The sequence below is a fragment of the Brienomyrus brachyistius genome, chromosome 2, assembly GCF_023856365.1.
Source record: "Brienomyrus brachyistius isolate T26 chromosome 2, BBRACH_0.4, whole genome shotgun sequence".
NCBI lineage: Eukaryota > Metazoa > Chordata > Actinopteri > Osteoglossiformes > Mormyridae > Brienomyrus > Brienomyrus brachyistius.
Window position 1 is genome coordinate 22,416,801 of NC_064534.1, and position 26,920 is coordinate 22,443,720.

At 48.6% G+C, this 26,920-nt stretch overlaps 2 protein-coding genes across 3 annotated transcripts; both read right to left on the reverse strand.

Annotated features, from left to right (window-relative positions):
- Positions 1-13,806: 13,806 nt before the first annotated feature.
- Positions 13,807-19,950, reverse strand: vamp8 (vesicle-associated membrane protein 8 (endobrevin)). Its single transcript, XM_049002842.1, has 3 exons — positions 19,633-19,950; positions 16,477-16,635; positions 13,807-15,998 (listed from the first exon to the last, which is right to left on the reverse strand). The coding sequence occupies exons 1-3, from the start codon at positions 19,645-19,647 to the stop codon at positions 15,840-15,842; spliced, it is 333 nt and encodes a 110-aa protein (XP_048858799.1). The 5' UTR covers positions 19,648-19,950; the 3' UTR covers positions 13,807-15,839.
- Positions 19,951-20,611: 661 nt separating this feature from the next.
- On the reverse strand, positions 20,612-26,688 carry ncaph (non-SMC condensin I complex, subunit H). Of its 2 annotated transcripts, none has more exons than XM_049002757.1 (18): positions 26,555-26,688; positions 25,826-26,043; positions 25,661-25,751; positions 25,331-25,423; positions 25,001-25,118; positions 24,769-24,920; positions 24,365-24,554; positions 24,194-24,276; positions 23,812-24,002; positions 23,542-23,687; positions 23,317-23,423; positions 23,088-23,207; positions 22,895-23,002; positions 22,632-22,784; positions 22,387-22,506; positions 22,191-22,264; positions 21,966-22,041; positions 20,612-20,933 (listed from the first exon to the last, which is right to left on the reverse strand). In XM_049002757.1, the coding sequence occupies exons 2-18, from the start codon at positions 26,035-26,037 to the stop codon at positions 20,874-20,876; spliced, it is 2,094 nt and encodes a 697-aa protein (XP_048858714.1). In that variant the 5' UTR covers positions 26,038-26,043; positions 26,555-26,688; the 3' UTR covers positions 20,612-20,873. The 2 variants fall into 2 exon arrangements, with proteins under 2 accessions (XP_048858714.1, XP_048858706.1); XM_049002749.1 differs by having other exon boundaries at positions 22,191-22,267.
- Between the last annotated feature and the right edge of the window lie 232 nt (positions 26,689-26,920).

The window sequence follows — 26,920 nt, forward strand, 5'->3', positions numbered from 1 at the left end:
CTGAATTTTTAACTGTTTTATATCAGTGAATTTGACTGTAATTCACATTTTTTTCCTGTTATGTTAAATGACAGAAAAATTTTATTAAAACTACATTGCATAAACGTATATCTATGCACAGTTTGTAAAATAACAGAGAAATCCCTTCAGTGAAACTGGACAATTTCTTTTCTGTATTTTTAAGAAATTAGACTTATGGTTACATGCTTTATCTGTAAAATTTTTATGTTTTTACTGTACCAACATGTGCTGTTGTTTTATTAAAGCGCAACAGCACTATTTTGTGAATTTTCTTTCATTAACTTTAATTTTGCATTCGATGTATATAAAATCTACATTGGTTAACCGTTCTAAAACCTGTTGCACATTTCATTCTTAAACATATATCCACGACAATTGTACTGTGTTGTTGTATATATATTAAATGGTTTCTGTAGAGTTAAGGTTACAAACATTACAAAAAATAATTAAAAAATAGATAATATGGGGAATGTACGAGTCACCGAATTGGTATTTAGTGTAATTATATTATTAAATAATTACTCATCGAATGCTTAATTCTGAGTCGGCAAGTAGATAATAGTAGATTGTCATAGCTCAGTTTATAGCGTATTTATCTTAACATGAACATTCAGGAGCGTTTATATTGGATTTAAAGAGATTTATAACTTCTACATTCACAAAAGGTCTATACTGTGATGGACCGGACGCTTTCGGTCGCAACTAGTTTCAAACTTGTTCGCATACGCAGAGGTCAGTGGAAGGCTCTATTTATCTGTTTAAAGAAATTAAAGGTTTGCAGATCAGAACTGATGGGATCATCTGAGAATTGATATAAGAAAGCGCTACGAAGTCAGAGAAGGACTAAGACACATATTAAGGTATGTATATTTAGACTTTTTAAAATATATGCTTTGTTTGACAGTGTTGCCACCAGGCGCATTTCGCGTATGCACCGATTGCAGACGAACAGACCATTGGAAGTCATAGAAGTTTTAGATTTGAATGGATTAGATAATTTGCCAAATAATAAAAGCACAGCTAAACTCACAGGTCAGATAAGGACCGGGGAAAACTGGTCAGTGTAAGATATAGTTTATTCCTTAGTATTAACGGTTGGTTTATTTTGCAGATAGATAATATTATATTAAGAGTATTGTAGACATAGCTAATGTTAAACATGTTATAATTAGCTAACGTGAAATACTAGCATATCATTTGTAATATTAACATAAACATCTAACATTATGTAAATATTTTAAGAAAGTGTCTACCATTACCCTGTTACGAAATATATATTCATAGTTGCTACTTATCCATTACAAAATGGTGATTTCTGCATTTGGTTTCTGATCTCGATTTTTTCCCCCCCTCAGATACTCAGATTCCATCAGATACCATATTGACCATCTTGTCTGAAGTAAGTTCAATGTAATGAGCAACTGTTCCTTCAACATTTTGAGAAGTTTGCAGCATTCAAGTGCCATTCTTGTGACAGTGCATTTACATCCTTAAAAAGATACGTAAATCACCAAATTAACCCAGAAAGGAGCAAAAAGACAAGCTGTGAATTCAAATGTTATGTCTCTTATTTCAAAAATAGCTGACTTTGAGTGGAGGGAGTAGCATAAGTTGCCTTCACAATGCGATCTCTGAACATTGTAAATGACAAAAGTGATTATACTTCTTTTCTTCTGCATAAGGCTTTTGCCAGTTTATGTAAGCATGTTTCTGTGCTTGGTGTTTTTGAGCTTGTTTATGTGAGCATTTTTATGTCAGTACTTTATTTAAATGTTAAAATGTGTTAATGTGGTGTCCCCTGGGAGGGGAAGGGGGAATTATAATTTATGGGTTGTTTATGGTTTGTTTTTTTTATTCTCTTTTTTGTTTTTCTTTTCCTTTCAGCAGTGCCACGAAAGCTTGGGGAGGTTGCGCCGTCCCTCATTGGTAATTGAGGGGCGGGACTTGTTAGATTGGTTGGCGGAGGCGTGGACTTGATCGGGTTTTAAAGATGGCTACATCAGAGTGGACGGGAGCGCGGTCCGGGGACGGAAGGTAATCGCGGCGGTTGTTTTAAGGAGGCGTCGGTGGGGCGATGGGGGCTTTCCCAAGCGGACCGCGGACGTGAGTGAGCTGAGGTACCAGGCTACAAGTCACGGGTCCGCGGTATCGATAGAGGGATAGCGAGCGCGCAGCCATAGCGTCTGGGGAGGTAAGAGCAGTGGGAAGGCGACGCAGATGACGGTGGGGGGAGTGGCCTGGGATACCGTGCTTAGAACCCGGAAGTAAGGGAAGGTTCCTAACCGGTGGGGTGTAGGACGCATCCGTTCGGGTTATAGCCGGGACGGTGTGGTTCCGCGGTTGTTTTGGGCTTTGTTTCCCCCACAGGTCTAAGCTCGCCGGCGTGGGTCGGCTGGCTTGGGAGGCACCGGGTTGGTGCATATCGCAGCCAACGGATTGAGGCGGTGAGCGGCGTACGAGCTACCAGGCTAAGAGAAGGACAGTGGGAAGAGTTTCGGTTATCTCCCACGGGACCGAGAGAGCTCCAGGAGGAGGTGGACGCGGCCGGAGGGTAGCGGCATTGCTGAAAAGGGATAGTTAAGTTTTGTTTTGTTTTTTTTTTATTTTTTATTTTTTTTGTTGTTTTTGTGGGCCGGACGAGGGAAGTGCGCCGGCCCAGGACTGAGTCTTTAGTTTCTCTTTTTTTCTATTTTCGTTTCTTATTATTATTATTATTTACTATTATTATTATTACATTTTTGTTTGGGGGTTAGGTTTATGTAGGGGGGACCTTTGCAGGTCACCCTTCGGTTTTGTCCTCTCCTATGTTGATTGACCTCCTCTCCCCGCTGCATAAGTGTGCTGTATATAAGGGTGCTGTGTCACTGTGTGATTAGTTGTAGTGGATATTGGGGGGAGGTGTGAGTGCTGTGGGGTTGTTGTGGAGTGGTATTGGGGAAGGAGAAATAACACTTGTAGTGGTAGTGTGATTTACCTGTTGGTGGGAGGGAGGTGGTTGTTGCCTGGGAGTTTGGAGTATCTGTAACCGAGCCCCAAATAAATCTGTGCCAGCTCACCCAGTTGTTTGCCCCATTGTGTCATTGCCCCAGGAGATCCTAAAGGGTGTGTGGGTAGCATTGTGCTGTGTGAAAGGGTTAAGGGGAAGAATTAAAGACTCAGTATAAAAATAGTCATTAGGCAGTGGGGGTCCTACACCCTGGGCCACCACACTGCTTGAATTTGGCGTAGTCGGCAGGATCTCCTCGAGCACGACATGGATGGGACAGCACCTGGGGTACAGGAGTTGTCAGGGGGGTGGCCATGGTTTTTGGGGGGGGCTTGGATGACCCGCTTCGATGGGTCCGCTAAGGGGCCGTATCAAGAATGGAGGCGGGTAGTCGGGGTGGGTCTCCGGGCGCAGTCACTCTCTGCAGTCCAACAGGTGGATTTTGTTCTTAGTGCTTTGGAAGGGGAAGCGAGGCGAGAAGTGGAATTATTGAGGGAAAATCAGCGGGATACTGCTGAGAAGATATTGGAGGCATTGGATAGACTTTATGGGGAGGGTGCCGGGCTGGCCCAGTTGAGGGTTGAGTTTTTTACCTGTCAACAACAGTCTGGAGAAGGGGTGGGTTCGTTCATCCTCCGTCTCCGGGAGTGTCATTATAGATGGCGGAAGAAGGAACCAGTCCGGGATGAGGATGATGACGATGCTACCCTTCGAAGTCAACTGGTGACTGGCCTCCTAGCAGGGTCAACTAAGAGGGAATTACAGCGACTTATTCGACGAGCCAGCCGGTTGACATTTATGGAGGCATGTCGGGAGGTGAAAGAAATGGAGAAGGAGGAGGGGCCCGGCACCGTAATGGAAGGTGTGGATGCCCGGAGGACGTTTCTGCCCCTACCTACTGCAGCCACAGAGCCCGCCACTGCCCCTTCACTTGATTTGGAAACGTTACGGTCATCCCTGAGGGAGGACCTTTTGAGGGAGATGAGTGACCAAGTACGGGAGCTGAAGCAAGTTTTGGAAGGATGGAGTCAGGTTCGAGAGGGGCAGGCGAGTGCTCCTGGGACCACATTGGTAGTTCCCCCTTCTCGTCGGCGTGGCCGCACTTATGCAAGTTCGGGGGGACCTCGTTGGGATGAACAGGGGCGTCCCATTTGTCTGCGCTGTGGAGAGGCGGGACATATGGTAAGGAGTTGCCCTCGGGGAGAAACGACGGTGGTGAATAGTCGAGGGGTGCAGCCGGAAGCCAGCATGTCCACGACGCCTGTTGGGTTGCGGGAGGCGCTGGTGGGGGAGAGCCCGGTTCTGGAAGTGCTGGCAGCTGGAAGGCTGGTACCCTGTATTCTGGATACTGGCTCGCAGGTCACTTTGTTTAGTCGTAGTATATTTAATCAGTGTGTGAAGGGTATTAAGGTCAAGGGGGCGGCTGAAGTCCCATGGCTAGCCCTTAAGGCAGTGAATGGGTTGTCCCTCCCGTATGTGGGCTATGTGGTGCTGGACTTCACGGTGGCTGGGGTGGAGATTCCTCAGCGAGGGGTGGTGATCGTGGAGGACCAGCACCTCCCGGCCCCATATGGGATTTTGGGGATGAACGTAATCAGGCATTGTTGGGAGGTATTGCAGACACGGGGGGGAGCCCAGGTGTCTTTGTTTCGTTCTGCCCTCCCACAGAGTGACCGGCGAGCCTGGGATCAGGCTTTCACTGTATGTCGGCGATTGGAAGCAGCAGTGAGGGGACCGGTGGTGGAACAGCTTGCCAGACTGCGGACCGAGAAGCCATGGGTGTTGAGTCCCGCCACGGAGAAGCTGATCTGGGCTGACGTGCCCCGGGGGCATTTGCGAGATGGGGACCAGGTCCTGGTGGAAGACTATCGAGGGGGCCAGCAGGAGTGGTGTGTGGCTCGAGCTGTGGCACGAGTATGTGAGGGGAGAGTGCCACTTCGTATTTGTAATCTCCATCAGTATCCTGTGGAACTCCCTCCTAGACGTCCACTGGCCCGAGTGGAGAAGATCACGGCTGGGTGTGTGCAGCCTCAGAAGGAGTTGGTGTTGCGCCAGCCACAGGGGGGGGTGGTTGACGTGGAGGTGCGGCCAGTGGCCGGGGCTTTGCCTGAGCAACTGCACGCCCTGGTGGCTGACAGCACGGGGTTGACCCGTGAGGAGAGTCGGCAGCTGCAGGAACTGTTGGAGCGGTGGCAGAGGGTGTTTGCCCGGGACGAGGAGGACCATGGCTGTACAGATGTGGTATACCATTGCATCCCCACAGGGGTGGCGGCTCCCTCGAGGGAACGTTACCGGCCTGTTCCCCCTAGTCTGTATCCAGAATTGCGGGAGTTGTTGAAATCCATGCTTGAGGGGGGAGTCATTACAGAGAGTGCTAGTCCCTGGGCTGCCCCGTTAGTGTTAGTCCGTAAGAAGGACGGCTCCTGGAGGTTTTGTGTAGACTACCGAAAACTGAATGCTGTGACCCATAAGGACGCTTACCCTCTCCCGCGGATCGAGGAGTCATTGACAGGGTTGAAAGGGGCAGCCTGGTACTCCACCCTGGACCTGGCAAGTGGATACTGGCAGGTGGAGGTGCACCCCAACGATAAAGAAAAGACTGCCTTTACCACACCTATGGGCCTCTACCAGTTCGAACGGATGCCCTTTGGTCTGTGCAATGCACCAGCAACCTTCCAGCGACTGATGCAGCGGTGTCTGGGTGAGCAGGTTTATGATTACTTGCTGATTTATCTGGACGATGTGATTGTTTATTCTCCCGATTTTGGGGGGCATTTGGAACATTTGGAGAAGGTGTTTGCACGGCTGGAGGCTCACGGTCTTAAGCTTCAGCCCGAGAAGTGTCGGCTGTTCCAACGGGCCGTCCGCTACCTGGGTCATATAGTCAGCCGTGAGGGGGTGACCACGGACCCCGAGAAGACGGAGGCAGTACGGGGGTGGCCTCGCCCAGGAACAGTATGGGAAGTGCGGTCCTTCCTGGGGTTTGTGGGGTACTACCGGCGGTTTGTACCAGGGTTTGCTAAAAAAGCAGCTGCGCTCCATGGACTGCTGAAAGGTGTTGGCTCCTCGTCAAGACAGAAGATCGAATGGACCAAGGAGTGTGAGGAAGCATTCCAGGCTCTGAAGGAGGCCCTACTTGAAGCCCCGGTACTTGCTTATGCTGACTATACCTTGCCGTTTCGCCTGTACACTGATGCTAGTCTTCGGGGGTTGGGGGCTGTTTTGACCCAGGTGCAAGGGGGGCAGGAAAGGGTGATTGCTTATGCCAGCCGGAGCCTCCATGAGGTGGAGCGCAATGATCAGAACTATAGTGCCTTTAAACTGGAGCTATTGGCATTAAAGTGGGCAGTAGTAGAGAAGTTTAAGGACTACTTGTGGGGAGTTAAGTTTGAAGTATTCACCGATCATCGCCCCCTCTTGCATTTGAAGACTGCCAAATTGGGGGCTGTGGAGCAAAGGTGGGCGGGTCAGCTGGCATCATTTGATTATGAGTTAAGGCATAAACCTGGCCGGGAGCACCAGAATGCAGATGCCCTGTCGCGACGATCAGGTATGGCGGTGGTGGCACAGATTGGATCCATAGAAGATTGGGCGGAGCGGCAGAGTGAAGATTCGGCAGTGGCCCAGATTCGGCAGTGGGTGTTATCCGGGGAACGTCCAACTGTGATGGCTGGCCGAACTGTTGGAGGGATGGGCCGGTGCCTGTTGGAAGATTGGGAGCTACTGAGAGTGGATCAAGGGGTGTTGCGGCGTAGATCCCCAGTGGGAGGTGAAGAGAGCTGGGCTGTGGTGGTTCCGGAGAAACAGCGCCAACAAGTGTGGTTGGAGTATCATCGGGCATTGGGGCATGCCCGAGGGCGACGGATGGTCCTGGCCCTGCAAGAGAGGTTCTACTGGCCTGGTATGCGAAGGGATGTGGAGCAGAGGCAGCGTGGCTGCCAGGAGTGCCTGATTGGGAGCCGGGGGAAGGGAGAGCCCCTGCCCCTAGGGGGGATTAATACCAGCTACCCCTGGGAGGTGTTGGCGGTGGATTACCTGTCCATGGGGCGCCCCGGAGATACTTACCCATATGTGCTGGTCGCCATTGATCTGTTTTCCAGGTTCGCTTTTGCAGTACCAACCAGGGATCAGACAGCGGCGACGGCGGCCAGAGTGATCTGGGGGGAGGTGATCCAGCGTTATGGCTGCCCAGAGCGGCTGCTGTCTGACCAGGGGCCTGCCTTCGAGTCACAGTTGGTGAAAGAACTGTGTGAAGTGTATGGGTGCCGGAAAGTGAGAACTACTCCCTACCACCCGCAGGGCAATGGGGCTTGTGAGCGGTGGAACCAAACGCTGCTACGTCTGTTGAACACGCTCTCGGTGCAAGAGCAGGGTCGTTGGGCGGTACATCTACCGGAGCTGGTGCAGGCCTATAATTGCACCCCGCATAGCAGTACGGGTTTGTCCCCATTTTGGGTTTTGTTTGGGCGGCAACCTCGGTTACCTATAGATCAGCGATGGGGGACCTGTGATCTGGCCGGAGGAGAGGCCGGGTCGGAGTGGGTCCGTGGGCATCGGAGACGAATGTGGGCAGCCTGCAAGGAAGTGGAAAGGGGAACAGAGCGCCGGCGGCAAGGGGATCGGCGCTATCACAATGTAGGGAAACGTAGATGGTTGCTGGCCCCAGGGGATCGTGTTCTGGTGAGGAACTTCCGTCGACGAGCTGGAGGCAAGGTGAGCCCATATTGGCAAACTAACCCTTGGGTGGTGGTGCGACAACGGGATCTGGAGAGCCCAGTGTTTCAGCTGCGGCCGGACGGAAGAGAGGGCCCTCTCCGGACTCTCCATCGACGGCACCTGCGGCCATGCCCCCCAGGATGGATATCGGTGACACCGGAGATGGGGGGTGAGCTACGGAGGGCTGGGGTCTGTCCTCGGCCAGGACCGTCTCGTCCCAGGGGTTGGCCTGGTGATTGGGAAGAGCCATGGGCGGGGAGGGCTGAACAGGTAGTAGAAAGGCGGCCACCGGCAGAGGATGGGGAGCCGGTTGGGGAGGTTGAGCCAGTTCCGGAGGTTGTGGAGCCCGTGCGTCGATCCCAGCGAGCCAACTTTGGGATAAGGCCAGCCCGGTATAGGGAGTAGGTGCTCGGGGCGAGCCCCCATTTGGTGGGGGGGAGTGTGGTGTCCCCTGGGAGGGGAAGGGGGAATTATAATTTATGGGTTGTTTATGGTTTGTTTTTTTTATTCTCTTTTTTGTTTTTCTTTTCCTTTCAGCAGTGCCACGAAAGCTTGGGGAGGTTGCGCCGTCCCTCATTGGTAATTGAGGGGCGGGACTTGTTAGATTGGTTGGCGGAGGCGTGGACTTGATCGGGTTTTAAAGATGGCTACATCAGAGTGGACGGGAGCGCGGTCCGGGGACGGAAGGTAATCGCGGCGGTTGTTTTAAGGAGGCGTCGGTGGGGCGATGGGGGCTTTCCCAAGCGGACCGCGGACGTGAGTGAGCTGAGGTACCAGGCTACAAGTCACGGGTCCGCGGTATCGATAGAGGGATAGCGAGCGCGCAGCCATAGCGTCTGGGGAGGTAAGAGCAGTGGGAAGGCGACGCAGATGACGGTGGGGGGAGTGGCCTGGGATACCGTGCTTAGAACCCGGAAGTAAGGGAAGGTTCCTAACCGGTGGGGTGTAGGACGCATCCGTTCGGGTTATAGCCGGGACGGTGTGGTTCCGCGGTTGTTTTGGGCTTTGTTTCCCCCACAGGTCTAAGCTCGCCGGCGTGGGTCGGCTGGCTTGGGAGGCACCGGGTTGGTGCATATCGCAGCCAACGGATTGAGGCGGTGAGCGGCGTACGAGCTACCAGGCTAAGAGAAGGACAGTGGGAAGAGTTTCGGTTATCTCCCACGGGACCGAGAGAGCTCCAGGAGGAGGTGGACGCGGCCGGAGGGTAGCGGCATTGCTGAAAAGGGATAGTTAAGTTTTGTTTTGTTTTTTTTTTATTTTTTATTTTTTTTGTTGTTTTTGTGGGCCGGACGAGGGAAGTGCGCCGGCCCAGGACTGAGTCTTTAGTTTCTCTTTTTTTCTATTTTCGTTTCTTATTATTATTATTATTTACTATTATTATTATTACATTTTTGTTTGGGGGTTAGGTTTATGTAGGGGGGACCTTTGCAGGTCACCCTTCGGTTTTGTCCTCTCCTATGTTGATTGACCTCCTCTCCCCGCTGCATAAGTGTGCTGTATATAAGGGTGCTGTGTCACTGTGTGATTAGTTGTAGTGGATATTGGGGGGAGGTGTGAGTGCTGTGGGGTTGTTGTGGAGTGGTATTGGGGAAGGAGAAATAACACTTGTAGTGGTAGTGTGATTTACCTGTTGGTGGGAGGGAGGTGGTTGTTGCCTGGGAGTTTGGAGTATCTGTAACCGAGCCCCAAATAAATCTGTGCCAGCTCACCCAGTTGTTTGCCCCATTGTGTCATTGCCCCAGGAGATCCTAAAGGGTGTGTGGGTAGCATTGTGCTGTGTGAAAGGGTTAAGGGGAAGAATTAAAGACTCAGTATAAAAATAGTCATTAGGCAGTGGGGGTCCTACACCCTGGGCCACCACATTAACACATTTGAAGACAGTGAATGTCAGTTTTAATGTTTTTGAAAGTTGTTAATAAACCGGACGTAACTGAATATCTGTGTAATGTGTCATTCATTTCCCCAAAAACATGTAATTTTTTAATCAGTATGCTACCATCCATCCATCCATCCATCCATTTTCCAAACCGCTTATCCTATTGGGTCCGGAGCCTATCCCGGAATCAATGGGCACGAGGCAGGGAACAACCCAGGATGGGGGCCAGCCCATCGCAGGGCACACTCACACACCATTCACTCACACATGCACACCTACGGGCAAGTCAGCAACTCCAATTAGCCTCAGCATGTTTTTGGACTGTGGGGGGAAACCGGAGTACCCGGAGGAAACCCCACGACGACACGGGGAGAACATGCAAACTCCACACACATGTGACCCAGGTGGAGACTCGAACCCGGGTCCCAGAGGTGTGAGGCGACAGTGCTACCCACTGCACCACCATGCCGCCCCCCCAGTATGCTACCAATACAACAAAATGCATTGTATTTTATTGGTAGCTGAGCATTTGTAGGTTTATGTACACAAGAGGGGGCAGCATTTGGGTGCAGTGGTTAGCACTTTTGCCTCACACCTCTGGGTTCCAGGTTCAAGTCTCCACCTGGGTCACATGTGTGCAGAGTTTGCATGTTCTCCCCATGTCGTCATGGGGTTTCCTCCAGGTACTCCGGTTTCCCCCCACCGGCCAAAAACATCCTGAGGCTAATTGGACTTGCTAAATTGCCCGTAGGAGTGCATGCGTGAGTGACTGGTGTGTGTGTGCCCTGTGATGGGCTGGCCCCCCATCCTGGGTTGTTCCCAGCCTCGTGCCCATTGCTTCCGGGATAGGCTCCAGACCCCCCCGCGACCCAGTCGGATAAGCGGTTTGGAAAATGGATGGATGGATGTACACAAGAATTTTGCTATCTTTTAAAAACTTTATGCTGTCATTATATATGTAAAAACCTACTTAATTTGTCTGTATATCCATCCATCCAAGGGACAGTGCCCCTTCCCATGATATTCACGCAGGACAGTGCCCCTTCCCACATACCTGTCAAGTATCCCGTTTTGGCCGGGAAAGTCCCGTAATTTACCCTTCTTTCCCGCCGTCCTCCCGTATTAGTATCTTCCCGTAAATCTCCCGTATTTTAACCTGCGTTATTAAAAAAAAAAAAAACCCCAAAAAAATCTGAGCTCTGTCACTAGCCTCGCGATAACTACCACCTGCAGTAGCCTACTACGGGGAAAAAAACATGGGGGGGAAAAAAAGAAGAAAAAAACAGAAAGATGATGGACGCCAGGACAGAGAAGGAAGGCACTCCAGCCAAAAAACCAAAACCCTCGTGTAAATACCGCGATCAATGGGACAACGAATTAATTTTTCTGAAGAAGAGCAGGGTGGGGGACAGTCACGCGTTTTGTAAAATTTGTAACTGCGGGGGAAGGAATGATGTTGCCAGCATGACAAATCCGCCAAGCACAAGCGCGGGCTAAAGGCACAAAAACATGCCCAGGCGATGTCAGCATTCGTGACGAGAAATGCCACTGAGGCAGACCAGGTCACAAGTGCAGAGGTAAAAATGGCAATGCTGTGTGACAAAAACAACATTCCTTTCTCCTTCCATGATGACTTGTGTGTAGCTGACATGTTCCCGGACTCTGCTATTGCACGAAAATACTCAACCTTCCCATGATATTTATTTAGGACAGTGCCCCTTCCCATGCATCAAAGTATTCATGTTTCATACACTGGCCAAGAAAGGTGATTAAATTTTGACCTGGGCCCCTTCAACACCTGACTTATCCCCCATTGAGAATTATTGGGCCTTACTGAAGTGTGAGATTTACAAGATTTATTAAGGTAGCAAACAGTACACTTCTGTGAGGTGGTCCTAGCTGCTTGTGATCAAATCAACAACTTGATTGATTTAGTGTAGAAAATGCTGATAATGGTTATTGAGAAGAAATAAATTTCGTGACCTGGACTGCATAGAATGGCTGATTGTTATTCCTTAAATAGACTGAATAACTAAAGCTATTCTTATTTCTGTTGTTGCTGAACAGAGAAAACCACTTAGTTTCTGATTGCTTAATAATTGTGCACCATGAAGCTCGTTTGGGGAGAACTTACCTAATAGCTCAAAGTCGTTAAAATCTTATCCATGTTGGCTATCCCTCAGAATGTTATTTGAATCCAGGTAATCTACCATTTTTACTTGGATTATAGCTTCCATTACTTTTCCAGTAATGCAAGTTAAAATAATTGGCCTATAGTTTGCTGGATTACTTCTATCCCCTTTGAATATGGGGTTATATTAGCATGCTTCCAATCAGAAGGTACCACACCAGCAGATAAGGACTTACCACTTACCACTTTTGACCTGGGCAGTTTGAAAATCCTGGTTACAGCCCTGTCCAGGACATTTTTTGTGAAAACTGGAAATCTGGGATGTTTACATGAATCCATTTAGCAACTCAATACAGAGCAATGATACCCCAACACAGTGCATTTCCCTGGACACAGTGATACACATTGTACCATATTTCCTATTTCAGCCATTTCTTTTACAAGTTTTACATTTATTCCATAAAAATGTACTTCTGCAGTTACTTTGATGTTTTGTGAGTGGCTTTGTATTGCGCTGTCTAATTCTGTTATGTGATTTATGTAACTGACTGGATGGTAGGGGTAAGACTATTTACTGATGTACAAAAGGCAAATAAAGGATCTTGATCTGCATTGATTAGCAATGATGCCCATTTATACAGCAAGTTAAGTAGGTTAAAGGAGTGGCATTGATTAATTTTGCTTCCGATGTGCCCTTATTTTTGTCTAAATGTTTATGGCAGGTTTGCAAATTTCCCTGCTCAAACACACCTACTAAACCTGGCATTTAGCTAGTGAGCCGAATAAATGTGTCTGAGCAGGCCGCCCCTCCAGGACTGGAATTTTGGCTCCAATTTATGGGTTGTCCAGGAAACTCCCTCGCCTCAGTACTTCATATGAACCTGACATGGCTAACATTATTGGTCTATACTGTCTGATACAGAAGTGAATATTTCAAAGGGGAGTAAATCCTTCCTCACTGTTACTGGTCCTTTGTTGATAGTCTCCCCTAATCCCAAAAACTGGAGAGCTGAGGAACCTGTGTCACGATGTGTCCACGCAAGAAGTTCCCCTGCAGATGCGGCCAGACGGCTGCATGACCCTTGGGGTGTAACTTCCCCAAGCGGGGTGGCACGGAGCCGGGCCCCACGACCTCAGCTCTCCTCTTCAGAGCCCAGGATCAGCAGAGCTCTTCCCATACTGTATCTTCAAGAGCTTTTTCCCTGTGGTCCTGCTGCATGGTCATGGCTCTGTGCAGCTCTGTCCCTCTGCCCCACATAAGGGGCTGCCAAAGAGAGCATGTGACCCCCCCATCAGCATTCAGGGCCACTTTTCAGAAGGGCTGCACTAGCACAAAGGAAACTTGTTTCCTGGAAGTAGTGTTCATTCATATTCTCGTAAATCCATTTAGCCTGAGTGTGCATGGGCGTCCGCCCATGACGTCACTAATTTTGGGTGGCATCGTTCGTGGCACTATTCATTGACTGCACCCCTTTAACTCCATCTGCTGTAATGTCCGTGATATGAATAGTGTCTTCTGTGTACTGGCGTCCTGTCATTCGTACGACACTGACAGCCGTTTGGGAGGGGAAAGACCGTGGACGTGGGCAGGCAGACATAGGAAAGTTAGCTCTGTTACTTTAAGAATTTGCAATCTGGCAGTTATGGGGCCAGATTCTTTCTGCAGGTACATGCATGGGCCAAGATTTCCAGCAGGAGGGGGAGGTTAGTCTAATAGGGCCCATATGTTTTCTTTATACATAGGTTCAGTGATAAGCCCCATATGCGGAAATGCTATGCTAGCGTGGCATGTAAAATAAGCTTAGAAAAAAAATAAAACAATACTAATTACTATTGAATTAGAGACTCAACTTAGTACCAAATATACAGTTGACACTGCACTCATGTGAAACTTTAAATATCATCTGTGACTGATCCAATATTGGCCCAGTACATGGACCCAGTATTTCCATAAAGGCCCAATATCACCCTCTGCTGGATGCCGATGCAAATCGGCTCATTATGTCCATATGGGCTGTTTATCGCCCCCTATGGGACGTTTATTTATCTAAATACAGAGGACATTTCAGAAGTTGCTGGTTGAATAAGCAGGAGCTGTTTATTGTAACATAAGAGATAATATCAGCCATTTCCATTCACGTGCTCTATAAGCAACATACATACGTAAATCAACTGGCCTGATATCCCAGAAGCCCCATCCAAAACGGTGAGTTTCCCACAGTCCACAAAGTTCGTCCCCCGTTTTGCTGGAACCTGCTTGCAGGCGGGGGCTGAGCGACAGCTGTCAGAGTACGGCAGCATGATCAGCGTCACAAACAGGTCCCCATTGGGAGGGAAAGGCAAAGTCCCCATTGGGAGGAAAAGGCATGATCTTCAAGGGCAGAACAGATGCAGAAAATCACAAGTATGTAGCACTTTAAATGTTTTATGGGTGGTTAATGGAAAGTACGAGTCCTGACTGCAGGACTCTGTAAGGGGAAAGTATGGGACAGCCCTACAAACCTCTGCACGCCCTGCTTCTTCACTGCAGGGAGAGGCTGAGGGCATCTGTCCTGGAGAATAATTAAGGGTTCTGTAACAATGGCATTACATATGAACACGATGAGGAAGAACTCAGCGGTTGTCTGTTTACAAATGTTACAAACGTAAGCATATATACAACATGACGATGAAGCTTAGTAACAGCAGAGGGTCACAGAGAAGGTGCACACACTCCTCCTGCTTTCCTGTCCCACAAGGCTGTGTGGTAGGTGTACACAGCCCCAGTGCTGGTGGATCATACAACTAACAAGCAAGACCAAGGCTGCTGTCCCCCCACCAGCAAAGAAAAGAGTATCTCAAAACAATCAATGTATCTATCCTCCCTGCCTACAGGGTGCGCTATGTTCCAGTTCAAAAGCTTTCCGCAGCAGGGCTATATTACAGGGCTAGTTATATAGACATCTGAGACTATAATAAAAGATAAGTTACCAAAATGACTACACCATATATAAGTATAGGTTAAGTAGGGTATTTATAATCCAATGTTTATGAAATTAATCCATAAAGCCCCAATAAAAGCACATTTACATATGTTTTAAATCTTTAGGAAAATATCACTTTTAACCTTATTATGCTTAACATTTGTCTGCATGTAATACATACTCACACACACACACCCCTACAGAATATACATATATTAGAGCTCCTAAGGTATAATTTTAAATGTTTACACATATTATAGACTGGTCAGCAGGAAACAAGTTAATTTATTTGACCATCATAAAGCCATTTTTCTAATTTGACTCTTTAACTGGTTTACACAGTATAGTCCCGGTTCTGTGCACTGGTGACACTCTTTAGTCGTCGGATGGAATGACCGAGCAAATGTGGCAGACAGACTGACGGGAACTGCACGACCATGCTGGGGGGGGGGTGATCCCCACAGATAAACAAGCTGAAACAAGCTACATTATCCCCATGACCCGGTTTGTGTCCCATTATCAAACTGGGCCCTCTGGTAGCAGCCAAGAGACACCCGTTAGTCCAGGATTCGCTTAAGACCTAAAGAATGGCACCAGTTTTAAGGATAAGCGTAAAAATATCTTCCCATGGAACGCCTCAGAATGAACAGAGAAAATAATTCTCACAACTCATGAATAAAGAGATTATCTGTGCTATAAAAACATACAAATAGATATACCAAGGTGACAATAATTTACACATTACAGCAATAACAGCTTATCCGAGCCTTGCAGTACTAGTTTAAATCCCCTCTCTTCTTATAATGTATATTCACGTGAACAATTACAGCCTCCAGCACACAGTACAGATCACAGAACCTCAGACCTCATTTACTCCATCAATGAATGAGGCCTGGAAATGGGGAGATGGGGAAGAAGGTTCCGGAACTCAGTCCTGCTTTTATTAAGGTGTCTGAGGTGGGCAGCAGCCAGCTTTGACTGGTCTGAAATGCTTAAATCTAACTAGCAGACCTTGAGATCCTGGGCCACACCGATGTAATGTACACGTATGTGTGTGTGTGTGTGTGTGTGTGTGTGTGTGAGATAGAGAGAGAGAGAGGGAGAGAGAGTGGGCTTTTCTTTGTAAGCTCTGGTGTGTGGGAGCAGTTATGGTTTGGTGCTGCTTGTTGGGATGACCCCGGTGGCCAGTAGTACGATGATGAGGATGATGATGACAACAATGACTGCGATCAGCACCCCCAACTTCACGTTCTTCCACCAGTAGGATCGCGCCACCTTCTGTGACGTGTGTTTGAAGTTCTGCGCCTGGAGAGAGGTCAGGGATGGGGTTAGAGGAAGTGCTGACCACTAGCATACCTCACAAAGTTTAAAAAAAAAAAAAAAAAAATCAGTGGGATATGGAATAGCAAATTTAATTAATTAATTGAGCTGGTAGTGAAATGTAACAAGTACATGGAATGGCTGTGGTGCCCCTGAGTAGAGGTTTGGGAACTGAAGTCATTTTTTGGAGGACAGAAGAGATTCTTTTATTGCGTTATTCTTAATTTGCACATGTTCTAATGCTAAATTGTGGGTTTTTGCTCTGAGCAAAAGTGCATTTCAACCCAGAAAAATAGCTTTAAACATTTCTTTTGACTGCCTGAAAGACTTTTGCACAGTACTGCATACATTTGCCTCCTTGGCATCATTTAAATATCATCCAAACATGCACTGATCTACAGGTGGCACCAGGCACCAGAATTTTCCGGAAGGCGGAACAGCAGAGAAGGGCACGCTAACGGACCCCAGCCTGCAGGTCCTCAGTCTTGCCCATCAAGTCGTCCAGCCGCTCTCCCCGGGCCAGGATCCGGTCCACGTTCTGGGTCATGATGTCTTTGACCCCTTCCACCTGAGACTGCAGGGTTTTGACACGGTCCTGCTGCACAGCTGTTTCACCTTGCTCCTGTGCATGGAGAAAGATGGAGAGATTTCAGCACGAGCGGCCCGAATAGAGGATGAGCCTACGGCAGAACCACACGATCCGCTCTGCCGGGGTCTGCCAGCGACGGACAAGAGCGACCAACCAACTGGGGCACAGACAAAAGCCCAGCAGTACTTTCATTTGTAACACTGCTCTCTGGGAAATAGCAGATCTTGGCCGACACCACATTACATGCCGATACGGCGCATCGTTCCCCAGATTGAAGAAAGTTGATATTCAGAGATAGGAGAATGGGGACAAGCAAGGGGACCTTGAGGTCCGTGACACCCAAAGTGGTTCTTGAGTCAGTTTCACTTGGATGAGACGTCTTAAGACCATCTATGAGTCCATGAAGATCACCTAAGGTTCACACCGGAATTAAATACAAAACTGAGTTGTGTGGTAGCAGTTGATGAATACTACCAGAAAACATGAAAAATATGTTCAACTAGCAAAGTAACACCTTAATCGCTGACACACTTTGGACCCGGAGATACGGGGGGTGTCTTACGTAATTAACCACAAACTCACATAGCTGAGGCTTCACTGTAACTAAATGGTTCTCAATCCTGCCCCCCCCCCCCCCAGAATGTTTTAATTCCAGCCCACCCCACTTTCAACCTGCCACATTCTTTATTAACCTATCAAGGACCATGAAAGCCTGATTAAGGCAGGACTGGAATGAAAATATTCTGGTGGGGGGGGGGGGGGGGGGGCGGGGGGAGGCACCAAAAACAGAATCGAGAACGACTGGTGTAACTATGCATGTGCAGTCAGGGTCAGTCTTTCCTGAGGTTGAAAAACAAGTTTCATTTTCATTCACCAAACACTCCACCATCAGCCCAAGTGTAGAGTCTGAAGCCCACATTTAAAATGTGCTGGAAGACAGAAGCTTTTCAAAAAAAGTGTGAAATAACACTTCAGCTATAAAAAAAAAAAATCTCCCTAGAGGCCTGATGGTGCGAAAAGAGCTGAAATTTTTGCAGCAGCATCGGCGCCTCAGTGTCTCAGCTGGCCAAGTTTAGGTTGGTTTCACTGCGTTTCACTGCCACGCTGAAGGGCCGTTTAGCTGGATGAAGCAGTCTACTGACATCACACTAGGGCAAAACACTCATAGGTGGATCGCAGATAGGAGAGAATCACAAAATGAAGATCTACTTCTCATACAATCAGTCTCCATCTCTCCCAGGTACTTTGAGAAACAATGTGAGGAATCAATGATGCGTTTGTGTGCGTGTGCAGGTAAGGAGGGCGCACCCAGCTCCAGTGAGGTGACACTCTCGGTTACTAGGAAACGGAGAGCTGCTGCGTCACTGCTGCCCGCAGTGGGCCCCACCCCTGACTTTTCCAGCTCTGCCAAATGGCTGACGGATGTCAGGTGACAACCTGCGCCAAGGCAACAAACAAGAGCGGCGTCTCCATGTTCAGTAAGAGCCATGACACACACACACACACACAGACAGCAGAGCCAGTACACAGGCCAGCAAGTTGGTTATCTGCCCAAACTGGAACTGTCAGTCCATGTCGTACTGGTTCCAGGGTACCACAGTCACCCAAACCAGCAGCAGCAGCAAGTGAAGACAGCTGTGAGCTCATATACACCACAGTTAGAGTAATTACACCATGAAGGGCCCTGTTAATTATTTTTGGTAGAGTTGTACTTTTTCCTGAGGATTCCTGACAGTACAGATTGAGAGACTCTGAAGTGACTAAAGGCCAGCTCTATCACATGCACCGCGGAGGTAAACAGATTGAGGTTTTAGGTCATTTAGTAGAAAAAGCTCTCCACAACATCAAAGAGTTGGGAGGTAGGAATTTACAGCTAGATTCACGTTGAAAGTCGTGCTGAGGGATCGATTTTCATTTTCTTAGTCAAGATCAAAGAGCTGCCCCTTGCAGTACTTTCTACCTGCTCTGATCTTCATGGACCCAAATATTAACAAACGCACCTGGCGTGACACTCAGGCTTCCAGACTGACTCACGCAGGAAATCTCACAGGAAATCTCTATTATTCCATTATAAAGCTACAATTAGACACATCAAAAGCCTTGGGGTAGTTTACAAACCCTACAAACTATTTACAAGATAATAAAACTGTTACACATAAATGCATGCGTGTGTGTGTGTGTGTTTGTGTGTGCGCAGACTTGTCTCATACCAGTCAGCTGACCAGTTGGTAACCCTGAACCGGCTGTCTGGACATTTGTCATAACCGCTGGGCAACTTTGTTGTTTGAATAGAGCTGATGTCAGTAAATGTAAATACTCCTCGTGCTGTTTAATAATAAGCGCCCATTACTGTGAGATCAGGGTCAGACCACTCGACGGGTTTTGGGGTCAGGATTGAAGCAGCCGGACTTCAGCCCCTCTACCCCCCCGAACCTTGGAGGGGGGGGGGGTATCATCTGGGCCAAAAGCAGGGGCTGTACAGATACATGGGGACGTGTGCAGAAAATCATCCGCGGGCTCGGACAGGGAAGCTGAGTTATGAGGAAATTCCGCTGCTAAACCGTCTATTGAGTAAAACCTCCGAGAGCGGAAAAGAGACTTGAAGTCCGATTCCCTTCGGTCGTGTTCGTTCGTGCTGGATAAAGACCGATTAATGAACTTAAACGGCTTTTTCGGTATGCCGGTGCAGTGACAAGTGCCGTATTTACACAAAACACACTTTCAGTTATTTCTCTTCGTCATTTCAATACAGATCTGCTCAAAATGACCGGCGATGTCTGCGAGTAATGTAGGCTTGGAAAAACAACCTGTGGCTCCTGCTCCGTCTTTCATCGCCCATTTCTTTCGCTTTACAGACGCTGAAATCGCGCAGTCTGTAACAGCTGACTCCCGGTGGAATTTTGTTATACACGATTTCGCATAACAGGCCAAACAAGTAAATCATCAAATGAGACCGAGAAACAAGCTGGGCGATGGTGGTAAAGTTTCCGAGCACTGCAGGGGGACGCAGACGGTGATCGTGCCACTTACCATGTTAGACTCCATGTTTTTAAATCCAAAAGTTACAACAAATCCGTCAGAAAAGCCAAATCGGGAAACAACCACTAGCACTGAACAGGCCGAAACAAGAAAGATCGTCGGCAACTCGTCCGACCGACGTCCGTGTGTCTTTTTCTCCGCTTCCTGCTTTTATTTCTAAGTGAATTCCTTCGCTCCGGCCCGCCTCTGCCGGGTGTCGCCACCTCCTGCGTCCACACGGGGGCAGCTCGCCACGAGGGTCGCTCACCTGGGAACAGGTAAAATAGAGGTGCGACTAGCTATACGATCACAGTGATTTTTGAATTATTCATTATTAGTGCTGCATTAATATCTGCGCGCTTGCGTAGACTGACCCAGCACGCGACATGCGTCGGATGTAGGATGACCCTGCAGCTGCGTTTAAGCGACCAGGAAGCTTGCTTCCCAGCTGCATTTCTTACGTGGCTGATGATGGGAACTGACGCAATGTCGCTAAAAATAACTTATCAATGTAAACTAAATTCCATGTTATATGTCTTAAGTTACGACAAATCCATCAAAGGGGCACAACTTAATTGAGTTTAGAGTCAGAGGTATCAGAGTGCTATTGCCTCTGAAAGCAATAACTTTTTCAGCGATTTTAAGTTTTCAGTGACATGGTGGTGTTCCTTCTAGACTGCATTTAGTTTATTAAAAGTTTGACAGACTCAGTACATAAGAACATCATTCTCTGGGCCTAACAGGCAATCACACACACGACTGAAATCACAGCTGGGGAGGGTGTGTCAGAGGCCCATGTCTTGAGCCAGGACTGAGGTAACTGACGTAGTCTCCATTCTCTGTTCCACTCCACCCAGCCATACCAGGCCACGTTAACACCTCCAAACCAGTCCGACTTCTCAGCCAAGCCAGACGTCAGGAGAACACCCAGCTCACGAGAGCATGATACAATCACCCCCCCCCCCAAAGATACATTAAAGCAAGCAGGACATTTTAAAAAAAACCAAACATATGCTTTATTTCATATGTACAAAGTAATGAGATGGGGAAAGAGCAGAAAACATGTAGAACAAGAGGGACTGAACCAGAGAAAAGACATACAGAAGTAACCAGAGGAGCATGACTGTAAAGGAATTAAATCGGGGGAACTAATTAAAACACAAGAGTTTAAATAAAAATTTTAAGGACAGAGCATAAAAACGATGTTCTAACAGCACAATACCAGTGTGTTACACCCTGTAAAAGGCAGAGCCTCAGGAACCTTGCTTGATGATGATATCTGACATGTCATCCACTTTGAGGAGCTCCAGGTTCTGAAACAGGAAGAGGCCAGACATCAAATATCGCAAAAGGCACATTCACCCACAGGACACCTGAGCCAGCAGGGGGCAGGCAGGACCGTCAATTCCACTTCCAAAACCCTGTGACACAGCAGGCAGCCCAGCGTGGGGCACAGTGGCCATCTGCTAAGGCCATTCTAGAAGCTGCTGGCATGTGTCCCTCAACTGCTGATGCAGTGGATCATGGACGGAATGTCCATCTAGCCTGACCGGTTCCTGGAAGTCAGTAGCTGACATGTCTGTTCAATAGGATACGTATGAACTGATACCACAAAAGCAAGCACCTGCAAATCCTAAGCATCCCTAGAACTACGGCTGGGCGATATATCGATATTATATGGTGCATACACAACAATCACCAGGGCTTCAGATCAAAGGCGAAGCATTTGGGCAGACGCCAGCTTTGCGATACTATACAGGCATACACTCAATATTTGGTAAGTAGATTAGCAGCATAGCTAAAATTTTAATGATATATGTTTTGTGACAGCCAAAACTTAGTAATCTTTATTAAATATAGCGGAGCACGCCACATCATGCTGTTTGGGTATACTATGTTTGGTATAGTATGTTTGGTATAGTATGTTTGGTATACCTTAGTGCGATTTGCACTGAAGTGTCAGTGAAGAAAGGAACAGCTCAGCAGCCACAATATCTTTTAAAAGAGGAGATCTTGCGGATAAACAAGGTAAAACGCTGGTGGTGTGGCGGTACTTTTCGCAGTTTAAAGTCTGACACATTTATTAAACATAAGGATATGCCGAACTTACTAACTTTTCGGCACCATAAAATGCCTCATTAACATTTTAGTCATACTATTAACCTTTAACAATAATAACTATTAACAAATTGTGGGCATTAATTAACGTCCATATAATACCGAAAAGCTGGCGTTTGGCCAAATGTTTCACCTGTCATCTGAAGCCCTGGCGATTATTCCACATGCGCGATATAATATCGATATGATATCGCCCGGCCTTACCCAGAACCCAAACCCCAACCCACCTTCTCATTGGCTAAGTGCAACAGGGCCACAAACGCCAGTGGGACTGAGAGGTTCTGAGCCATGGTGGAGGGCAGCCTGTAGAGAGACAGAGTAGATCTGGATCTTCATGGAGGTGATAATTTGGGAGTACAAAGGTACTATAGTCCACAGAGAAACATGCTTTGAGAAAAGATCAACAATGAATCACATATGAAATAAAGCCCTGAACAGACAGCATTGGGTACCTTTGAAGGAGGGTCTTCGTGGTCTCGCTGAAAGCCTTCTCCCCAGATACCACCTCCTTCACATTCTCCGATTCCTGCTGGGGAAATATTATGATGAGCTGGTGGTAGTGAGAATCAAAGTGGAGGTGGGCCAGTGACAGGAATAGGGAAAGCGAGGAGATGCGGAAGGAGAAATGCCAGGTGAGGCAAAGCTGACCTCGACCAGCTTCTGTGGATCCTTCTGACAGTTGGTCAGGAGGCTCCACATAGTGGTCTTCAGCTTCTTCATGTCCATCTTCTTCGCTGTCTTGGCATAGTTTATCTCAATTTTATTCACCTGGAACAGAATCCCACCAAAAGCACTGTGAAGGCTTACAGCCATGTCGGTTGGAGTACTCGCAGTAACAGAACGGGCGGCTCCCGTCCATCTCGCCATGGGCCAGACTTCCGAGTGACCCCTACCCTCTGAGGCTCTGGGACCAAGTTGTCTCCCCCGTAGGTGGAGATGTTATCGTCTTGAGATGCTCCAGGAAAGCCTTCGATGCCGGCGTTAAACGAGACCTCGCCGTCATCCGGCCCTCCAAAGCAGTCGGCCTCGTCGTCGCTCGAGCCACCCTGCAGATGCATGTCATGGTGAGATGCCCCAAAGCCATAGCTGCCTGACAGTGACACTGCTCACTGAGGGAGATGCTTGTCTATGCGTTGGGGAGAAATGCTGTCCATACCTGAGGGACCGGACAGAAGTTGGCCGTGTCATTGGCGTTGTCGTAGTCGTAGTCCCCTAAGCCCTCGCCAAGCGCTCCAGACACCATCTTCGGACCCTGCTTACACAGCTGCAAAACACACAGAAACGACAAGACCGTCAGCGCAACACAGGCATTACCTTCTGTCCGTGATAGGGGGCGCCGTGGAGCTTACTGCGCTGGAGGGCTTGAGGCTGAGCTGGGAGAGTTTATTGGGGGGGTAGTGGAAGTCTGCCGGCAGGGTGGTCTTCTTATTGCTGTTGTGTAGGGCGGACTTGTTATTTGTGGTGGCTGCCTGGAGATCCAGACACAGGGACAGTCAGCATGGGTCAATACTTAAACCCGTACCGCTAAACAAATACTTCAGGAAAGTCCATCGGTTTCACAAGAGAACCAGCGCTTACTCTCGTGGTGCGGAAGTAGGTGTCGAAGTTGATGTCATCGCTGAAGTTGAGCTCGAAGATCTTTTTGGGTTTACGTTTCTGGGTGTCCTTGTCAGGGTTGTGATCCTCTAAATCACACACGGAGACCAGTGTAGGCTCAGGTAAGACTTCAAGATGCAGAGATTTAACTGATGAGGCATTTTTAAAAGTCTTGAAGGAAAACGGCCCGATAGAGCACACACTCACGCTTGTGGCGAGGTTTGAAGCGCCAGAAGCCCGGTCCGGCCCACGTGGCCATGGTCCTGGGGCTGAAGTAGGAGTACTCCCTGGGCTGGGAGGACAACTGAAGGCACATGGTGCTGATGTCTCCCTTGCTGATCTCAATCACATCCCTGGGGGCAGAGCGGTGACACTCAGACCGTGACACTCAGACCGAAGCACCGAGACCCTCGCTGCTACCCTCTAGTTGCAATCCCTCCCCTCGTCAGGTAGAATTGCTCGCTTGCGGTCCCTCACCGTCCCCGTGGCGTCATGGCGCAGGTCGCCTTGTGCTCTCTGGGCTCCTCCTCACCCTGGCCCCCATCGCAGTCGTCCCCGTCAAAGTCATCCCCAAAGTCATGGCAGCGCTCATCCTCCGGCTCCACCTCCGCATTCACATCAAACACGTGCTCTCCCTGCTTCATCTTCTCCAGCAGCTGGTTCATCGTCTAACCCGCCAGAGAGAGGGAGCATGTGAGACCACCGGGGTCTGGTTCAACTCTGCTTTGATCAAGCATTTAATGCGATGATGAGCTGTGTCAGCTGAATCAGGGTGAATTAATTTGCAGGGAAGTAAGCAGGCTGAGGAACTGGGCCACATCACTCAGCTGCATAACTGGGGGACATGCAGGGGTCTGACCTGGTCGGGATTCCACCTGGTGAAGGAGAAGTCCTTCAGCGATGGGCAGATGGAGCTCCGTTCCTGTGCCTGCTGAAGACTGCCTGTGGACACATTATGCACGGGTGGCAAGGAGGAACAAAGCAGGAATGCAGCGCAGGTGAGAGGCACAGGGGACGGGGGCAGGCTCACCTTTAAAGGGCTGTGCTGGGACGTGCATCAGGGGTGGGGCAGGGTAGGGGGGCTCAGAGCGCAGCAGCTTCAGGTGAGAGGGGAACAGCAGCTCACAGCGGCTGTCCTCGCTGAAGAGGACAGACAGGAAGACACCAGCCGTGCTGCTCTCGTCGAAGGAGGCAGCCATGCGTTGGAACATGGGATCCACCTGGAGAAAGGGGAGGCAGGCCATTGAAAACCGTGAGGGTCCTCCGGGCTCATAGCATCAGAGTCATCATCATCGTCATCATCATCACGAAACACTTGCACTAGACAATAATTAAATGAAGGCATCCATAGATTAACCAGGTATGGGAGTTTTATTCCATGTTCTTCCAAAGGTAGGTAAAGCACCCCACCCCACACCATGCCCCTGCTCATACCTCACACTTCCTTTCAGACTCGGAGCTGTTGATGTTGCTCAGGTTCACCTCCACGGTTCTCTTCGGCGCCCTCTTCTTCTTCACCACCTGCTTCACCGCCGTCTCTCGAGCACCGTCGTCAGCCTCCCCCTCTGCTTCCTCCGCGTCCCTCTCTTTGAGGAAAAAGCGAACGTGGCCGTCACACCGCGCTCGGTTCGCGGTGACCCACACGCAGATGGCCCCCAGCGCTCACCTTCTCCAGGCTTGGTTTCTGAGCCTAGACCACCCAGCACTCTGTAGGCGTCCGCATGGACTGCATCCACCCTCACCGCATAGATTTTGGTGCTGGCATCTAGGGTTCCAGCAGCCACCTGGTCGTGAGTCACAACCAGTATCAGCAGAGTCACAGAAGCACACGGCCTTGACCCAAGCCACAGGAATCCTCGTCGGTCTGTGCTGGATCCCCGATTCCCCATTATCTCTTTACATTATCTTTAAAAATTCAGCAACTAACTGCTACCAAGCCAACCAAAGCCAAGTGGGACAACAAACACTGTCATAGTGAAGTAAAGTGTAAACACACCTTGAAGTTGGTCAGCTCTGAGTCCTTCTGCTTAAGGATGTCAGCCATGTAATCGATCAGGTGAAGACCAAAGGCATTCTTGGTGGTAATTTTCTAAACAGGAGGAGTACGCAAAGACTAGAATGTAATTGGTAGACGGATATAATTACAGTATTGGCAACTAGAAACCAATAAAAAAAAAACAGAAAAAAGCAAACATAACCACAAGTAGTAAATCATACAGCTCAAAACTCAATGGTCTTTAGAAAAATAATGAAATTATAAAATTAAACATAAAATTCAGATAAGTAGATTTCAAGAGAGACTGAAGGAGCCTCCAACCATACTCACATTCTCAGTGGACAGCTTGATGCAGGTAGAGTAGTGCTCTGAAATCTGAGCGCTGGACAGCTTGGGTACAGCCGCGGGGGTCCCTGTGGCACTGAGAATACAAGAAGGTGTCAGCAAAGGGTGCTGTAGCCACAGTCAATCATACTGTGGATGCATTTCTCCAACCTGTGCATGGAGGAGTCAGTAACTGAGACGTCTGGCGCGGTATGGAGGTCCATGACTCTGGACCTCCGCCTTTGGCGCCGCTCCTTCTCGTCATCGTTGCCGGGGAAGGCCGCCAGGATGGGGGTGCTGGTGGCGGCAGCTGAGCCCTTCAGCGACAAGGATGGCGAGGCCCACTGGTGGTGGCGCGATTGCGGGGTGGATGTGGTACTCATCACTGCCTGCGATGACAACACAGGTCTGCTACCTCAGCGGTGACACCCACATGGTATTATACCCCAGATGAACACCAATGCAGTGTGACGCTGTGGTTAAGCCAGCAACGTTATAAACAGCAGGTGGCGCAGTGGTTTTGGATACAGACTGGAAGGATGAGGCGGCAGGTTTGAATATTCACATAGTACATTTAAAAAAGCAAATAAAAGACATTATACAGCAGCGTCTTTGCTTGCATTCAGACTGTGTCAGTATGCGCCTTGTACAGCCAAATACCCACATATGAAAACATAGAAAAGTCCCGGTAATCAAGTTGGTGTTTTTTTAGACACGGGAAAGCGTTAAGCAGACAGACAACACAATTCTGCGTTAGCAAGCGTTTGTTTACAGTTATTTCATACAAGGATCTGCTGCAGGAAAACATCCTTACGGATATTGTCTAAACAGTTCGCGCCGTACAGCACCACCGTTTTTCTCGTCAAATAACCAGAAGGCCACTATTCTAGATATACTTACGGTGTTCTGGACGGGCAGTCAAAACATAAACCTTCTCAAATATCAGATATAATGACGGCTTCTCTTCACGCTCACCACCATTTGAAAATTTGCGCCGAACGGTTTACGCATGTGACGCAGGACGTAGCGATGCGTCAACACGCTACGCACGACGGCGCCCGTTTCATTAAATTGCACAACGCGCTGTTTACCAATGTATCCGTTTTCTCGGTTTGAGTTCTTTTAAAGGTTCCACTCGGTGAATACGTGAATACCGTTATCTTTTTTTTTTATTGAATATGTGCCAGTTTATCGTTGCATTTTGATATTTTGGTGAAGGATGCAGGATTTATATAATCCAAATGAAATGTATCAAGGAGGGAGGCG

Bases quoted from the DNA above. Each gene is read 5' to 3' on its own strand.
- vamp8 (XM_049002842.1), bottom strand. The intron at 15,999-16,476 runs GTCCGTTAGCGT...ACCTCTCTCCAG, and splicing joins CTGAGGACCTGCAGGCTGGG to GCGCAGAACTTCAAACACAC.
- ncaph (XM_049002749.1), bottom strand. From the start codon at position 26,037: ATGAGTACCACATCCACCCCGCAATCGCGCCACCACCAGTGGGCCTCG. The intron at 25,424-25,660 runs GTGAGTATGGTT...CCTCCTGTTTAG, and splicing joins TCAAGCTGTCCACTGAGAAT to AAAATTACCACCAAGAATGC. The intron at 25,119-25,330 runs GTGTGTTTACAC...ACTCACGACCAG, and splicing joins CAGAGCTGACCAACTTCAAG to GTGGCTGCTGGAACCCTAGA.